This window comes from Clarias gariepinus, chromosome 16 (genome assembly GCF_024256425.1).
Source record: "Clarias gariepinus isolate MV-2021 ecotype Netherlands chromosome 16, CGAR_prim_01v2, whole genome shotgun sequence".
Classification (NCBI taxonomy): domain Eukaryota; kingdom Metazoa; phylum Chordata; class Actinopteri; order Siluriformes; family Clariidae; genus Clarias; species Clarias gariepinus.
The window spans coordinates 29,069,412-29,088,713 of NC_071115.1; the positions used below are offsets into that span (position 1 = coordinate 29,069,412).

General features: G+C 39.1%; 1 protein-coding gene across 1 annotated transcript in view; it reads right to left on the reverse strand.

The window, feature by feature from the left end:
- Positions 1–10,796: 10,796 nt before the first annotated feature.
- The window catches only part of nfkb1 (nuclear factor of kappa light polypeptide gene enhancer in B-cells 1), a 28,399-nt gene continuing 19,893 nt past the window's right edge, over positions 10,797–19,302 (reverse strand). The window contains exons 10-23 of the mRNA XM_053515465.1: positions 19,006–19,144; positions 18,086–18,241; positions 17,901–17,990; positions 17,538–17,705; positions 17,269–17,410; positions 17,024–17,138; positions 16,715–16,916; positions 16,452–16,621; positions 15,298–15,400; positions 15,056–15,189; positions 14,017–14,077; positions 13,726–13,892; positions 13,501–13,633; positions 10,797–12,678 (exon numbers count right to left, since the gene is read on the reverse strand). Of these exons, the coding sequence (XP_053371440.1) occupies positions 12,584–12,678; positions 13,501–13,633; positions 13,726–13,892; positions 14,017–14,077; positions 15,056–15,189; positions 15,298–15,400; positions 16,452–16,621; positions 16,715–16,916; positions 17,024–17,138; positions 17,269–17,410; positions 17,538–17,705; positions 17,901–17,990; positions 18,086–18,241; positions 19,006–19,144 (1,875 nt within the window). The 3' untranslated portion in view covers positions 10,797–12,583. The remainder of the gene's footprint in view (positions 12,679–13,500; positions 13,634–13,725; positions 13,893–14,016; positions 14,078–15,055; positions 15,190–15,297; positions 15,401–16,451; positions 16,622–16,714; positions 16,917–17,023; positions 17,139–17,268; positions 17,411–17,537; positions 17,706–17,900; positions 17,991–18,085; positions 18,242–19,005; positions 19,145–19,302) is intronic.

Sequence of the window (19,302 nt, forward strand, 5' to 3'; positions counted from 1 at the left end):
GGAACGATTAATATCCCTGCGCCACTGGATGTGAGTGGGTGACGTGGCATCTTTCCATCTAAATAAAAGAGAATGCAGGGCAAGGAGGGACTCAAAAGACAATAATCAACATTTATCTGGAGTTAGATGCTTAGATTCCACTCCAATAATGGCAAAAAGAGCAATCAGAAGGTTTAGTTCAAGATTTCAATACAGTATTTATTCAGACAGGGTTTGAAAGACATCCCTTTAGAATTTCATATTGTCCAATACATATAAATAAAAAAAGCCTCTCCATTTTTACATTTATCAAAACAAGGATCAACATCAGGGTATAAATGAGAAACTTTGGAGAAATGAGCCCTATGTACAAGCTTAAACTGTAATAAGAAGGTGCATAAAGAGATTGAATTGACAAGTGAGGATTAAGTTCCAAGTATCAGAATCAGGTCCTTTTCCCAAGCACTTTTAATTTTACTTAAAGATCTATGACATCAGGATCCTTAGGGAAATTTGGTATTAAAGAGCTAATGAAGCGTCTTACTTGCAATTATCAGAAAAAAACTACCAGATTGCCTTTACTTTCTTTTCTAGTTAGAGGTCTCTTAAAATAAATTTTATGCACCACTAAAAAAAGAATCCGATATTTTTCACTTAAATTATTTTTATAACAATGATCATTTTCGCAAAGCCGCTTTACAGAATCGAAATAAAAATTAAATGTGTATGAAATATAAAAGTTGTGTATGAATCAAAATGATCAGATGGTCCCTGATAAGCAAACCGAGGGCAACAGTGACATGAAAAAAACTCCCTGAGATGTCAATAGGAAGAAACCTTGAGAGGAACCAGACTTAACAGGGAACTCATCCCCATTTGGGTGATAACGAATAGCGGGAATGCTTTGCAGTCATACTGTGTGTTAGGCAACTGGACGTTCAATACAGGCCCGGAGTGGCTAATCGGGAGGACCGGGACAATTCCCGGTGGGCCGGTCTGATGTTTGGGCCGTCTAATTTTTTTCTTCTTCTTCTTCTTTTTTTTTTTATTACATTTTTTTCGTGGGCCAGCCCATTGCTCAGTCATGGCATTAGGTTGATCATACGCTGCTACCGCTGTCCCTGTGCCGCCTCCAATGGTGGCTCTTGTGTTTATAAAAACGAAAAAAAAAAAATGCCTGTATTATTGGCAGACGCACCCTGACGTAACGCGTCGGAGCACTGGGTCAGCGCCAGGTCAGCGCAGCAGAGTTCTCCTGGCCGGATCAGCTGTTGAAAGATGGAAAGTAGAAAGAGCAAAGGTGGCGCGGAGAAAGCAAGAATTAAAAAGAGCTAAGCTCTGGAAACAGACGCAGCTAAATGTGTCAAAATTGGCACCTTTTTTACTAAAACAAGCTCGCAGTTTCTAGCACCACATGAGGACGATGAAACGTGTAAGGAAAGATGTTGAACTTTAACTCCAAACCACAGTTCAACTTAAAGGTTGGATATGGTATATGAACACGATAGCGGCGGCATCTGTGTGTTTAGGTTGAAGTTACAATAATACAAAAAATATTTCCAGCCGCTGGGTTGTCAGGTTTTCTGCTGATACGTCCAGTGATGAATTTATTGTAGAGGAGTTTAACTGACAGCTAACGTTAGCAAGTGAGTTAGCTTACAGATCCAGGAGGAAAGTAACATTAGCCGTTTCTCAATGACAGATAAAGCCGTTTCTACGTGTGTTCTGATGCCGTGAAAGTTTTCTATGTGGGTCCATCTAGTGTAGCAGACACATCCCCCCCCCCCCCCCCCCACACACACACATTATTTAATTCCAGAGTATTCTTTTATTTCTTAGTTTTACAAATAATTATAATTATAAAGTCAATGAATTGTGTGTTGTTGTGGCATATAACAAAACGTTATACCATTTAAACGATAGTGGCCTATAACACTATATAACGCCACATAACAGGGAAACTTTGTCTTTTAGCTCCTCAGAAGCTAGATCCAGCACCATGCACTAGCCATGAGCCTGCAAATCCAGAGTGGAAAGGTAGGAATAGGCTACGCACTGAGTGAATAACTGAATATTATTAGAATTAATATAATATATATATGGTGTATGGTGTAGACCTGCCATATGTGAAATGTGCCCTGAAATGTGCCCTGAAATGCTAGATGATTCAGCACTACATTAACGAAACTGACCTAAATTGATCAGAAAACTTTGTAAAAGGGAGAGATTTGTGCTGAGAATCATGACCATTGTCATAATATGATTTGGTGTCAGAATCAGAGCCAGGAGCCAGTCGTGATGAGAGGGTTGCTTCTGTCAGTATGGAAGAAAGAGGTGAGCTGCTGTAACAGGATGTGTGAACAAGCCAGCATTAGTTCCAGTATAACCATTTACTATGCCCAAACAAAAGTTGTGAATTGGAAATGTTTTAGAAATATACACTGAATTACAAGGCTTTACAGAACAATTTGCACTATTGTAGACTTAACATGTAAGCTTAAAATTACATGATTTTAATAATAATAGGTTGTGATCTAAAGTGGGCCGGTCTGAGGCATGGAACTCCAGGGCTGAAAATGAGTCCCACTCCGGCCCTGGTTCAATATAACTGTTGATGTCTTGAAGTTAATATGGAGTCCAGTTCATTAATGGAAGCTCAGGTAAAATGTAGGAAATTCCAGTCTTGATTATTAAGCCACTGGAGTCACAAGTTCTCAGAGAATAGCTGTCTGCATCAGCCGAGGCCAGGACTGTCTTCATGGTAAAGTGGAACCGTCAACATCCGCATCCCAAGAAAACCACAAGGGGCAAAGAACCAATGACATTTCAAACCAAAAGAGAAGAGAAGCAGATATAACAGTATGGTCAAAGTCCCATAATATATTAAATGAATGTATATTTAGTGCAGAGTGCAAGCAGGGACTTCGGCAGGAATAACTATGGCAGTAGAACTTAAAGGGGAGAGCCAGAAGGAGGAAGAAGCCACTGACATGAGGGGGAACTGGGATGTAAAGCAACCAGTCACTTCACTGTCAACAAACCTGAGTAATGCTTGGCTAAATAAATAGGATTTTAGCCTAGACTTAAAGACTAAGACTGTGATTATTCCATAACCTTGGGGCTTTGTAAAAAAAAAAAAAAAAAAAAAAAAAGAAAAAGCTCCGTCCCCTGTTGTAGTTTTCAGCTGTAGGTTCCGATATCTGCCCGTAATTGGACAGGGGCAGATGGATAGGGGTCATGGTCAGGTTTCTGACCATGTTTAGGTGTTTAATAAATGCTAATTTAAAAGATTTTGGAACATACCCAATGCTGAGTAAAAAAGAAAATTATTATTATTTTTTTTTTATCATTTTTCAACATATATTTTAATCCATCTATCCCAATATCAGGCTAAATATGCCTAATAATATCTTGCTTTTTTATTAAACCCATACTCATGCTGTTTTATTGCACTATTGCTTCCCACAGAACACATTAGGTCAAAAAACAAATTGAGTTATTACCAGACAAATAGGATAATACCTATAGTCAGGACCATAAAATTTGAAACTAAGATAAGTTTTTTGCATTTGGCTTCTCCAAACACAACATAGAATATGAAATAAAAGTCAAGACTTTTAGCTTTAATTTAAGGTGTGATTAACCATTCATGAATTATAGCCATTTTTATATACACGCCATATTGTCGCTAAATGATGCAGAAAAACTATTCATGCTTTTATCACTGCTAGGTTGGACTATTGTAACGCTCTACTGTCTGGTTGCTCAACTACTGTAGGTGCATAAACAAGCTTCAGTTAGTCCAGAATACGGCAGCGTGAGTCCTCACTAGAACCAGAAGATACGAGCACATCACCCCTATCTTATCTTCAGTTCATTGGCTCCCTGTGAAATTTCGCATTGATCATCGATCAAAGGATGCAGGCTGCTTGTCAGTACCGCGTATTATAAAAACTACAGCCGGGGACAGAACTTTTTCTTACAAAGACCCAAAGTTATAAAATAGTCTTACAAATAGTGTTCGGGACTCAGACACAGTCTCAGTGTTTAAGTCCAGGCTAAAAACCTATTTATTTAATCAAGCATTTATTATAAATAGATTTGCCTTAGGTAAAGAAGCGGACCTGGGGACTCATGGACGTAGAGTATTATGGTGAACTGGTATGTTTAGATGCTGTCTTCCTCACTTTCAAATGACTCATCCCCATTTGGGTGAAAACGGATAGCAGGAATGCTTTGATCACTCAGGTTTGTTAGCGGTTAGGTGATTGTTTGCTTTACATCTTAGGGAGCCCTCGTGTATGTGTTTCCTTCTGGCTCTCCCTTTTAGTTATGCTGTCATAGTTAGTCCTGCCGAGTCTCTGCTTGCACTCTACACTAAATATACATTCACATTATACATTATGTGACTGTGACCATACCTAACTGCCATCTCTCCTCTTCTGCTCTCCCCTCTCCTGTTCTCTCTCCCCCTCTCAGTCCTTCCCTCTCTCTGTCGAGCTACACATGTCGTTCCTGTGCTGCCAGTGATCCAGACTCCCTCTGCCCTCCGGACCTGTCTAACCCATCCTGGTGCCCCGCTTCTGGTTGGAGATCTCGTCACATGTGTGTCTCTTTGGGACGCGTCTGGTGTCTGGGGATGGTTTCACTCTACCATGAAGACGGTTCTGGCCTTGACTGATGTTGGCAGCTGTTTCTCTGAGGACTTGACTTGGCTGCGGTTGCTCGATTGTTCAGGACCGGAATTTCCTACAAGTCTACCTGAGCCGCAAATAACTAACTGGACTCCATATTACCGTCAATTAACATCAAATGTTATAGCTGAACTGCCTGCCACCTAACACATAGTATAAATGCAGATCAATTCCTGCTCTCTCTTATCACCCAGATGAGGATGGTTTCCCTGTTGAGACTGGTTCCTCTCAAGGTTTCTTTCTATTGCCATCTGGGTTTCTAACCCACAAGATACTTAGCCAGGTCTTTACTGCAGCTGCCTTCAGTTCCGTCTTGTTTGTTGGGTGTTTCTTCCTTCAGTCTTGTCTCCAGTAAGTAAAAAGCTTGCTCTATTAAGTTGAGAGCAGGTAACATGGCTAGTATCCCATTCAGAATATCCCATTTCTGTGCCTTTGGTATGGTAGACAATGATACAACAATTTCATCAAGTGTGTCCATCACATGGCCTTATACTGTAAATGGGTTCTTCTTTACCATGGACAGAATTCTGTGGTCATTTACTTTAGTTATCTTCTGTGGTATTCCAGGCACTGCACTGGTTCTAGTTAAGCTTACCAGATAATTCCTTGTATTGACTGCTCCTAATCCTTTTTGCTTTTTTATTTTTTTTTATCTAATCATGGCCTCCTTAACTTGCACACACACACCTCATGTTAAGAGGTCAAGTAATTAGATGATAATTGCCAACGTAACATATAGAACCACCTCCTGGACTTTTATCTACTTGAACAGTCACAGAGTAAGGAGGGAACAGGCCACACCCAGCCGCGCAAATGCTTGTCAGCCACTTGTTCCATTATTTATGGATAAAATAGGTATGTGTGTATGACAATGACTGTAATGCCATACTTTTGTCAAACCCCTTGTTTAAAGCTTAAAGTCTTGACATGCCTGAAATCTTGAGTGTTTCATTTCAAATTAAATGCGTTGGTGTACAGAGCAAAACCATATTTATGTTCCAAAACTTGTTCCAAAAATGTCATGTATATGGATCACTGGCTAATTTATGGTTATAACCTTCTCTTTATATTAATAATAAGGGTTTTGTATTACCAGAAGAAATTCATTTAAAGCATGGTATACCATGAATAACAGATTCGTGCAACTTGTTTGCCATCTGGTGGACAGAGAAAGGTATTACACTTGTCTTGTCTACTGCATCTAATATCCCTTTAACGTAAATTAAAACGATTTAATAATATTGTTATAATTTTTGTATCACAAGTTTTAATCACAAATTTAAGAAAATGTTCCACTTGCCTAAAAATGCAGCCAAATCAGCCGTGAAATGCTGTGAAAAAAAGTCTTTAATCCTGAACTGGAGCTAAGAAGCTAAAAAGTCGGTCACCCAAAAATATATATATATATTTTAAAAATAAAATACACTTTTAGATAATCATTCAACATCATAAGGATAACCAATGAGGATAAAAAAAAAACGAAGAATTGGTTGAGGTTTGAGGCAGAAATGAACAAAAGAGATTTTACCTCAGACTGGCTCTTATTAGCTGTTAGCATGTAAACACTAAACACTAAAATGTGCTTAATTAATTTTATAAACTATTAACAAACATAATTGAACATACACATACACACACAAATATAATTACTAGTTTTTATAATAAAAGTACAGTACATGGGTAAAAACCTATTTGAAAGCCAAGTATAAATACATTTTAACTGCTAAGCAATAAGAACGCTTTGGTTTTCATCGCTATATAAGAAGAGAGCAGTCTGGAGCAAATATGAAAAGTTCAAGGCAATAAAATAATAATAAACTCTAGTGGGAACACCACTCAAAAAAAATAATAATAAAGGTACATTATATATCTATCTAGTTATCCAAAGCAGTAAAACAAAACAATTTTTCAGGAGCTTGTACCTGAACTCAAGGTTTTAGTGTACAGTTATTTTTGGTTTCTGTAATATGATTATACTAACATGTACTGTATGTACATGAGGGAAAAAAATCTCTTGGTAAACATTTCTCTAGTTTCTTTAAAAACCGTACAGTCTAAAGAGCATCACACACACCGGCTCTGCATATATCGCATATATAGGGGGCAGTGGTAGCTCCAAGGGTTAATAAAGTTCTAATTATTATTATTATTATTATTATCATTAAACTAGTAGTGAATTCAAATAAGATTCACATGGACTCAGGATAAATCTGCTGAACTGAGTTGACTGAATGTGAATCTCAATCAGAGTCGTCTGTGGACCTGACTCCATCCTAATGTAACACCAAAGGAGTCACATCCACGATCAACGATAGTAATAAAAGAATAAAAATAAAAATCAATATTGTACACATGAACTCCTGTGCAAGACTAAGTGAAAGGCTCAGACAAAATAGTAAGAGATAATGATGTTTTATTTCACGCATCGTTTTATTGTTTTTCTTCAGTTTACTAAAAGCCTAAATAAAAAGTACTTTTTTCCTGTCTCTGCTGCTTATGGTTTTTATCTTTCATGTCAGTCACTTGCGCTACCTCAACTCATTGTCATATAATATTGCATTGTCGCGTTGTCGTGTTGCTGCTCTTGTTTGCACATTTGCATGAACACTTCATGTTGTCTTTTGTATAGCGCTTAAAATAGTTTTTATTGATTTATGGTATCAACTTGGTTTGTCTTAGATAGTGAGTTAATTGGGTGTCTTATGTTAACTAATTAACTAACTAATTAGTTTTTAACTAACTAACTAACTAACTAACTAACTTATTTGTTAACTAGTTAGTTTCTGTTGATTTATGATGTATGTATGTAGCACGTTGGTCCTACTTGACTTGACTTTCTGGACACTGTTGTAGGCATAATTAATATCTTTTAAAAAACAACCTGATTGTCACACATTACTCACTCACTCCCTCCCTCCCCATCCTTTATACAGCTTTTTACCCAGTATTCAGGGTCGCAGGGACCTGGAGCTTATCCCAGGAGGCTTAGGGCACAAGGCAGGGTCCATCCTGGACAGGGTGCCAATCCATCCAAGGGCACACACACACACACACACACACACACACACACACACACACACACACACACACACTCAATCACACTTTACAGGCAATTTGTGAACGGCAATTAGGCTAACCTGCATATCTTTGGACTGTGGGAGGAAACCGGAGTACCCGGAGGAAACCCACCAAGAATGGGGAAAACATGCAAACTCCATGCACACTGAGACGGCACTCGAGTCTGGCCGGAAATTGAACCCGGACCCTGGAGGTGCAAGGCAACAGTGCTAACCACTACTCACACATTACTGTATATCTTAATAAAATTAAAACCATATGGAATAAAGTATTCAAATAATAATAATAAAGAAATATAAAATAATACAGATATTAAATGTAAAAAATTGTAAAAAAAAGGTTTTTAACCAAATGCATCTTGCCATCACAAAACCCCAAGAGTTGTTTATCTGTGTATACAGTAAATATGCGCTGTACTTTATACTGTGGTTTGCATAAGTATTGACACCCCCTCTCTTAAAAGTCTCCACATACAGTATTGTAGCGGTAAACCCTAAAATTAAACTAACACTAATCTACACAAAATAGCCAAGATACTCATCTGTATGTGTGTGTGTGTGTGTGTGTGTGTGTGTGTAGAAGGAGGAAGAGAAGAATATACAGTAGTAATGGATCACACTTTCACTGTATGTCATACACATGTTCTTAAAACAATTATAAAAAGACGTTGCCAGATTTTTAAAAAACTTTTTTCCAGTTTTCCTAAAATTAATTTCATGAATCACTTTCAAAAAGATCCGGTATTTGAAGCCATCTATCCAGATATTAAACCTATTACTTAAATGTGCACAATAATATTTTGCCTCTTTATTGCACTCACACAAAACACATTAGGTCTAAAAACAAATTGAGTTGTTAAGCTTTGGTGGGATCAGTCAAATAGGATAACAGTCAGGTCCATAAAATTTGGAACAAAGAATTGTTGTTTGTTTTGATTTTTATTCTCTGTACACCACACCATTGAATTTAATATATTAGTCAAAACATTTAGTTTTGATTCGAAGGGGTTTGCTAAAAAATATTTTAGGATTAACCATACAGGAATTATATAATTGAATTAAACAATGGGACAAACCAACATAATTAAAAACTTAAGAAATGACTTTTAACTTGAATGAAAATCCCTCATGGTCAATGATTATATGAAGTTTAGAACCCATGGACATGACAAAATGCTGAATTTTCTCCCTCAAGATGCTTAGCCAGGCCTTTACTGCAGCTGCCTTTAGTTGCTGCTTGTTTGTGGGTCTTTCCTCCTTCAGTCTCATCGTCAGTAAGTGAAAAGAATGCACTATTAGGTTGAGAGAAGCCGACTCGGCTAGTAAAGAATAGCGCATTTATTTGCTTGGGTAGCTTTTATCAGACATAGCAATCTCTTCAAGAGTGTCCTTGACTTGGCTATATACTGTGAATGGGCTCTTCTTTACCATGGACAGAATTTTGTGGCCATTTCCTTTAGTTATCTTCTGTGGTTTTTCAGGCTGTGTACTGTTGTTGAGCTTACCAGATAATTTCTTGTATTGGCTACTCCCAATCTTTTTTGTTATCTATTTCTTTAGCCTAGTCATGGCTTCTTTAACTTGCACACACACACCTCATGTTGAGAGTTTGAGTGATCAGATAATAAATGCAATGCACCTCCGGGCCTTTTATCTACTTCGACAGTCATGGAGTAAGAAGGAGAACAGGCCACACCCAGCCATGCAACTGCTTGTTAGCCATTTTTCCATTATTTATGAATCCCTAAAATTGCTTGGTTGCCGGTGGAATATAGAGTGATATTTAAAGAGTTATTTGTTTTTAAGGCGATTAAGGGTAAAGCGTCACAATATACAAGTGATTTGATTCACCCATATAGTCCTCAGAGAGCACTTACTGTAGATCATCTGACCAACTCTTGCTCACGATACTGAAAAGTCGTTTAAGGAGAGGTGAACATGCTTTCTCTGTGGCTGGTCCAATCCTTTGGAACAAGCTAAGTTTCCATGTCCGATATGCTTTCAGTATTGAAATTTTTAAATCATACTTAAAAACGTATCTGTTTACGGAGGCTTTTAAACATGTGTTATAGTAGTATGTATTGGTTACTTGATGGTTCTTGTTGCTCTTAAATGATTTTTTTTTACCATGTTAAGCACTTTGGTTAACCATTGGTTATTTTAAATGTGCTACACAAATAAAATAACTAACTAACTAAAATGGGCATGTGTGTGTGGCAATGGCTGTAATACCACACTTTTGTCAAATCCCTTGTTTAAAGCTGAAAGTCTTGACTTTGATTACAACTTGGGTGTTTCAATCCAAATTAAATGTGGTGATGTACAGAGGTCAAATGTCTTTGTTCCAAAATGTATGTGCCAGACTGTATGTGCATTTGAAACTAAATATAATAAATACAATTATAGTGATATAATTTTTGGTTAATTAATGGTTATAACTTTCCTTTACTATTAGCAAAACAGTTTTTCCCCTCCACTGTAATAAGGTTTTTGCATCACAAGCAGAATTTTTTTTTTAAAGCACATTTGAATGCAAGCTTCTTGCAGCTTGTCTGCCATCTAGTGGACAAAAAAGGTCATTACACATTATGCTCTATTCGATCCAACTTCCTTGACACGTAAATTAAAATATTTATTATTATTATTATTAATCATGTTTAAATTTTAAAATAAGTTAAAAAAAAATTCACTTGCCTACAAGAAATCTAAGCTAAACCAGTCATGAAACAATAGATTCTTTAATTTTGAACTGGAGCTAAGAAGCTAACAAGCTTTCTAAGTTGGTCAACCAAAAATCTTTCTTTATAAATAAAATACACTTTCGGTAATTATTCAACATCAAAGATAATCAACGAAGATAAAAAAATAAAGAACTGGTTGAAGTTTGAGGGAGAAATTAACAAAATAGATTTTACCTCAGACTAGCTCTTATTAGCCATGTTAGCATGTAAACACTAAAGCAAAACTTGGGCTTAATGTTATGAATCCACTTTAACTACACAGTAGAACATTGGCAGACATAATGGCACATACGCATACACACAAATGTAATTAATAGTTTTATTATAAAAGTACATCAATAAAAACCCATTTGAAAGCCAAGTATAAATACATTTTAACTGCGAAGCAATAAGAACGCTTTGGTTTTCATCACTATATAACAAGACCGTAGTCTGCAGCAAATATGATGAGATACTGAGAACACCACTTACAAAAATAATAATAAATGCACATCATAAATCTATCCAGTTATCCGGAGCAGTAAAGTAAAACGAATTTTCAGGAGCTTGTACCTGAACACAAGATTGTGTACAGTTATTTTTGGTTTCTGTTATATGATTATACTAACATGTATTGTAAGTACATGAGGGGAAAACTCTCTGGTAAACATTTCTCTAGTTTCTTTAAAACCTTACAGTGTAAAGAGCATCACACACACCGGCTCTGCATATATCACATGAAACAAGTAGTGAATCCAAATAAGATTCACGTGGATTCATGATAAATCTGCTGAAATGTCTTGGCTGAATGCGAATCCGAATCGTCTGTGAATCTGATTTATGAACTGAATGTGCACAGAAGCTGATCCAGGTCAGCTAAATGGAGATGACTGTTATGTAGATCTGCTGGAGTAAACAGGGATCCAGATCAGAGTCATCTGGACAACATGGCTTGCAAAAGACTGTAAACTGGAGATGATTAACACTGCTGTCTCACAGCTCAGGGCTTCTTCTCCTCTTGTCAGTCTGGGTTTCTTTGGTTTCCTCAGAGTTTCCAGAAACAGGCGAACCTGCGACAGTGCACTACCCACCTTACGGCCAGCCTTTCCTGGACTAAATGATGAATGAATCAAAGCATATGGAATGCTATAAGCCTTTCTAACGTGCGAGTTAGGGGCAAACTTTAAACTAAAACTGTCTTGGGTGTACTTTAAAATATTGCGTTTGAAGATAACTGTGAGGCTTCCCTTGTTAGATTTGGAAGTTTGGTACCATGGCAGCTTATAAAATTCTTAAAAATAATAGAAACACGCTCATTTCTAATTGTAGCACCACAATCAACAACAATGATAAAAAAAAAAAATCAAGACAGTACCCATAAACTCCTGTGCAATGCAAGAGGAGATGAAAAGCTTAGATAAAATGGTAAGAGATAATGAAGTTCAACACACACCGCTGCTGTAATTTCTTTCTTGCGAAGCGTCCTTTCATGTTTTTCTTCAGTTTACTAAAGACGCCTATTGGTCCAAGGGCCACCGAAAAAAAAGAGAAAAAGAGAGAAAAAAAAAGGCCAAGATTTAAAAAAAAAAAAAAAAAAAAAATGCAGAACTTTGGGATGAACCTGACTACATGAAGCAGGTAGAGCTAAATGGAGTGCAGTGTTTCCTGAGGAACATAAGGAACATTAACAGTAAAGTATAAACCCTGAATAATGAAACTCCTGACAATTGCTAATTATACCACACAAAAACGTTTCACGGTTGTATATAGCTAGTTGTACACTTTTTCTGGACATTGACGTAGGCATATTTAATATCTGTCAGAAAACAAACCCGATTGTCACGGATTATGTCTTAATAAAAGAAAAACCATATGTAGTTGTAAAAAAAAAAAATCAAGTGAAATTATTTAACCAAGTGCGCCTCGCCATCACAACACCCCAAGCGCTGCCTAGGCAATGGTCCTGCGTGTGGGCGTGGCTCAACAGCAGCCAATTACAGAGGCCAAAGGTGAGTCCCAGATCCGAGGGCGTTGATGATTGTCAGCTCGTAGCTCAAGGTTGGGGACTTTGGCTCCAGACGGAGATGAGCGAGTCAATCACGGTGGGGTTCGACTACTGGAAAGATGTCTCGACACCGCTATCACACACGCCTATGTCGTCTGACGGAGATAATTTTAGAACATGCAGGCCTGCAGAGACACCACCGTCTACAGGGGCAGAGAGAAAAAGAGAAACAAAAAGAGGAAGGAGTTAAAGGAATAAAATATCAGCAACTACTAATCTTAAATCATAAAACAAAACAATAATAAACATGCTGCTATTAAAAAAATAACCAGGTAACAACAGTAACATTACGACTTCGCTACGGGTACCAGTAAACTCTGGAGTGATGCGTCAACGAAAATAGCTCAACAAATGAGCAAGGTACACGATATGACTTGCTGGACAAAACATGGTTCGGGAAAATTTGGTACTTTATTACAAAAGCACAAACACGCCTCATAGTGAGTCAAAGAATTTTCACTTTCCTAATAAACCCAAGATAAAAAAAAAAAAAAAAAAAACAACAAGGTGGGAGAATTCCCCTGTTTTCCTCTCGATCACCGTCACTCCATCAAAACCAGAACCTTGCTCTATGTGTCACTTTGTTTCTCGTACACAAATGGGATCTCAGTTCTGCTTTAGCGTGAGTGGGAACTCCCCCTTCCCTTCTGGGTTACAACTACAATATTTCATCACACACACAAACAGGCACGCACGATGACCATACAGAAACTACAGAGAGAGGGAGTGCTGTCGCTGCCCCTTTATCAGGGAAACCCCGAATGTGACACATGCCACTAACTGATGGGTTTCAGCCAAGGTGAAGGCATTACTGCTGAAAAAGGAAGTGTATGACATCATCTGGGAGTGTATGTATGCGTGGGCCAAAACTAGTCATGTTCAGGGTGTGTCGTGGCGTGATGGTTATTAATCTTGTAAGGTCAACTGTATTTGTTTAAGTATGTCTGTTTGGTGAAAAAGCCTACCGGTGGTCAGATGTCCGTCGTGTGCGTCATCGTTTTCCTCGCACGCCATGCGCTCCTGCAGGATGCTCACGGCGCCGCTGTTTCCGATACTCTTCAGACCTGCTAAGAGCTCGCACACTGTCCCGCCTGACACCTGCACATCACACAGCGAGAACAGTGAATATACAGTATAGAGAGAAGGATCGTATGTGTGTGTGTGTGTGTGTGAGAGAGAGGGGTGTGTACCTCGTAACTGTCCAGAAGTGTGCACGCTGGCCGTGGGCTGAGGCGGAAGGCGTTGGTGAGGATGCCCAGTCTGAGTGTGTGTGCCAGACTCTCCCAGCCACCCGGAGACTCCTCCAGACATTTGCACAGCGCCTGCTTCGTCTCCGCGCCCAGACTCTGCATGTCTCCTAAACACACACACAGAGACACACAACCACATGACTTCTCAACCACACAGATAACACAATTAAATTCTAATTGTTCAGACAATGCTGATTAATCTATGCTAGGAGTAAAATATTCGCTAAATACCTTGTGGTGGGATGACGACAGTGCTGGGCTGGTACGGTTTACCTTTCAGGATTTCCCTCACCTTCCAAAAAAATTAAATTCATTAAAAACACTTAAAAAAACAAACAAACAAAACAACAACAGTTAATTCATTGTGTGTTATGTTGGTCGTCATTCAAAGATGTGCAGTGTTTAATCATTCCTAAATCTATAATAATAATAATAATAATAACTTTGTGTTCATAAAGACAGACATCATAGATAATTCACAATAACGCTATGTCATGAATCACAAATTCGTTTCAGATGTCTGGTTACATTTTTTTCCAACACTGGAACAGGCCCCGCCCACTCTTCCATGAGTAGATACAATTTTTCAAGGGCAGGTTAAAAGTTATTCCAAACAATTCAAGTTATTTAAGTTGTAATTTATTTTTCAGACAGCAGAGGGCGGTAACTAACTTTGAGGTTTAATCTTCCTGAAACAATCTAAAAAATTTTTTTTATTTTATCATCAAAGTTCCTTAGTACTGAAGGGGAAAGCAGGTGGCTGTAGTCATTCTGAGCACAATGTCAAACATAGACTTAGGTAACTGAGTATCGATCTTACCTCAGTGCGTGAACACACACTCACTAGTGGCATTTGTGGTATTTGTCAGCATGGTCTGAGTGTGTATTCTGATCAGGGCGTGGCAAGATTTTCTTTTTAATCTCTTTTTTTTTCCCCTCCGAAGGTCAGTCACATCAAACTGGCCGACCATCAAGCATATTTAATAATTTTTTTAGATCTTGACTTTGCCCCCCCCAATCATGATAACTGTGCTTAACCCTGCCCCCTTCCTTTTTAAAAAATAAATAAATAAATAAATCATGCATTTCTGTATAATTAGTTCTTGCCTGAATTATAACTACATCCACACTCATTCACACATATCTACACATCCATCCATTCATTCATCCATCCATTTATTGGATGCAATTTAAAAAAAATTTTAATTGCAAAAATTTTTAATAAGTTTCCAGGAAATCGTTTCACTCAGGGAGAAGTCACATGACTGACCTCCGAAGAAGCTGCCATGTCAAGTGGGGTTGTCCCTGGGATGTAGCCCTCGTCCACATCGTCTCGGTCTTCCCTGCAGCACTCCTCGTCTCTGAAGAACAGCGGCTCGAAATTCTCTTTATGAGGATCTGCGCCTGGAATGAACAGACAAAACATTACGACTTTGCTAGACTCAGTCACGAGCTTAAACAACAGGATGCACGCACACACGCAAGCACACACACACATACACGTGTACATACCTGCGGCGATGAGGAGCGCGCTCAGTTTGAGAGAGCCCCGTCCTGCTGCGATGTGAAGCGCCGTGGACCCGTTATACGTCAGACTGTCCACTTCAGCATCACCCTGCACACATACACGCGCACAGTATTTTAACCATACTGTTAAACTAAAGTTCCCCCCCCCCCACACACTACCTTTTTTATAAGGGTGGGTTTAATGATGATTTATTACAGAAATATTAAATAAAAAAAACACATAGCTTTACCATCTCATTGGTTTAATTAATTATGTTTATAGATGATCTCTCATCTAAGTGTCTAATCCCGTTCTGAATATAAACACACATTGCCTCCTTTCAGATCAAAGATGCCAGACGATAAAGATCAAATCTGGTGTCTGGGTCGAATATTTTAGAACAACATGGAAGCTGGTTTTACATGAAAGCTGGTGTTTATTCCAAACTTTTAAACAATAGCGTATAATTAGTCACCATGTCGGATTACATGCATGTGCCGCTCCCCCTGTAATCCACTGTGTATTTTCGATCAGACATGAAAAAGTTCCCCCTTTTTAAAATGACTCAGTTCCTCTTTAAGTTTTCTTCCTGATGTTCTTACGGAGGATTTTTTTTTTTTTTTTGCCTCTGGTGGCCTGGACTTTTTAGTATCGGTGTACTGTGTGTGTGTACACTGTTAATTAATGACTGTGTGTGAATTTATGACTTGGGGGGAAAAAAAAAAACACGATCAAAGCTGCTCAAACCTAAGTGATAACTTTCTTCTCAAACACTAAAATTTAACCTTACCTATTGATTAATTATTAAGTGGATAATAAGTATGAAATGTTGTTTTATTATTAATGACAGATTGTATTCTTTGGAAAATTTACGTGTTATACGAACAAGGAAAACCTTCAGAATGTGCTACTGCAACGAACATGACTTGATAAAAGTAATAAAAGTAATTGCAGCTGATCATATCGTACCGTCTTCTGATTATTTTCCTCAAATAAAAGGAAAAGTGTTCAATCCCTCACTTATACTTCATTGGTGCTATTTCTCATAACTGGCCAGTGTATGCAAACAAAGATATAGGTATAAACAAATAAGGAAGTCCTGGCATAGTTTGTAACAGCTGTGTTGTGTATGCACATGTACACAATTGAACACACGCACCTCTAGCAGGAGGCATCCGGCGAGCGAGACGTTGTCAAGCTCAGTAGCGAGGTGAAGTGGCGTTCGACCGCATGTACGTTCCTGAACCTCCACGTTAGCCCCTGCCTCCAGAAGAGCCCTCACGCTGCTCAGGCTGTTAGTCAAGATGGCGATATGAAGAGGACACAGACCTGCATGTGCAAAAATCTCATCATGCAAATGTAGCAAAAACAATACTGTTTTTTTCCTCCTCATTGCATTTGTGTGTGTGTGTGTGTTTGTACCTGCTGTGTTGTGCATGCTGCTTAACTCCAGCGCCGCTTGATGTTTCAGGAGCACCCGCATCATCTCTCCGTCCTTCTGCTGGGCGGCCAAGTGGAGTGCCGTGTTGCCATGGCGATCAGTCAGAGCGAGGTCACTTCCCGCCTCCATTAACGCCTGGGCTGCTTCCTTCTGTTCGGTCAATACAGCCAGGTGCAGTGGAGTCTGGGATCAAAGCGTGCACACAAAAATACACTTTATTGTTACTACTGCAGGATGAGAGACAGTTAAACCTCAATGTGAGTAAGTGTGTATGTGTGCACGTAAAGTACCTGATACAGATCATTCCTCATGTTCACCACGTCCTCCCCGGGGATCGCCGCCATCACCTCTGCTAGGTTCTTCACTGCATCCGTCTGACTGTGGATCACGCTCAGGTGCAGCCCACTGAATGTGCGCACACACGCAAAAAAAATATATACAAACTACACAAAGACTACAGTGGAATAATTATTACATTTAGGCATTTGGCAGACTAATTATTAACGTGTGTATATATGGGAGATGAGATACACACGTGTCTCCGTTTTCGTCCTGTGCAGCCATCAGAGGGCGTTGTGGAACCAGCAGCCTGCGAAGGTCACCACTTACGGCAAAGTTGAACAAAGCGCTGGCGTGCCTATGTGCTAGCTCGACTAACCGCGGCTCAAACACACAATCTGAACGGAAAACAAAAAACACACACATAGATAAGTTCATCCCCATAGACTGAGTAGAGAAAAAAGGCTGAAATGGATTGTGTGTGTGTGTATGTGCGTGTGTGAGTGATGAGTTCTTTAAACTCACCTGCATTGCCTGAGTCACACACTCCAGACTTGTCCAGATCCTTACTCTCTTCACTCCTCCCGTCGGACACCAGGAATTCAGGCCGGTAACACACTCCTCCGGTCCCCGGATCGTCGTCCAGATCGTTGTCGCTCTCTTCGTCTGTGTCTTCCACTGGACCGTGATTGCCTGTTGAGGATGTCAGAGGGAGGGAGGGGTCTGAGCTTGTGATGTAATAGTTAGAAAGCCACAACTTTTAAATCGCTGATGAGTCAATCAAAGCAGTGTGGGCGGGGCTTCAGTACAACAACAACAACAAAACAGTAATAATGATGATACTCTAATCATGTTGATTAATATAAAAAATATCTCGCCTCTACTCACAGTGTTTAACGCCGCTTCCTCCTCCACCCATGGATGGCGGAAAGCCGTAGCCGGAGTTGAAGTTGTTATAATAACCCTGGTAATAATGACCTACACAAAACATTCACGCAAAAATAGAGATATTTAATGTTTTTTTTTTTTTTTTATTCACAAAATTTTTCACAATCATTTTACCCCCTGCGTACCTCCACCTGTCCCTCCTCCACTACTTCCTCCAGTGTGGCTGCCCCCTGATGTAGGCCCACCTCCTGGTCCCCTATACATGCCCCCTACACCACTCCCGCCGTAATCCGGGAAATTGGGCAGTGTCTTCTGTCTCTTCCTCTGCACTTCTTCCTTATCTGTTGCAAACAAAACGAAAAAAAGTGAATGATGTGGATTATATTTGCACTTTATATATTGAGAAGAAGGAATAGAGAGCTAACGGACAGCGATGGTACACAACTGATGTGATGAGGAAGTGAGAGAGATTAAAAATGACAAAAGGAAAATGAAAGACGAGAGAGAGAAATCCAGAACAAGTGAAAAAAAAAAAAACGATAAAAAAACCTTTACTATGCATGAAAAAGCAGAGACGCAAGAAATCATTCATGATTTGATCCACAAATCATAGCAAGTTAATTTATACTGTATGTATATAATGAAAAAAATAACCTAATTGGTCGGTAATCGTGCGTTGGTGCTCTACCTCAATACGTTTTTTTACGCGAAGGTGCAGAAGGATGAAATTTCCACTTGTGGTTTTTAGATATTTGATACTAAAAAAAAAAACAAAACAAAAAAAAAAACACCAGATCGTAGGAGGACTTCTTCCTTCCATCTGTGCTAAAGTTTGTTTTAGTGTTTATCCTAATGTGTGTTTATCTATCTGTTGTATTTATAATCTTACCTTAAAAGTTTAAGACTGTAAAATTATACTGCTGTGAATAAACCGTCGACGTGCATAGTTGCGGCGTTTATCCATTAGAGCAACGCTAACAGGACGTTGAGCGCTAGGCAGGTCTCGGTGACTTATGTTCTGTTCAGTTCGTCGGAAAAACTGAGCGTCTGTGATCTGTGGGTGAAAGGTGACGAGTGGGTAACAGGTAAAGCAGCACTTCCGTACCTATGATCTGTGGGTGATAAGTGAAGGGTTTGGGCTCGCTCGTCTCACTGTCTGACTTCCTCTTGAGCTGCACGAACACCGAGATGGGCTTCTGGAGGTTCTGGTCGCGGTACTTCGGCGTCTTGAAGACGATGGCGAACTGGGCGGGAGAAGATTTTGTGTTATTTACTACTTATCAATGAGTAGATTAATCAACGTTGGAATTTAAAACATTCAATCAGATGCCGTGACATCATGCCGATCTGAGACGGTGAACTTTTCACATCAATGCATCTTTAGCTGGTGCGGCGTGTTACT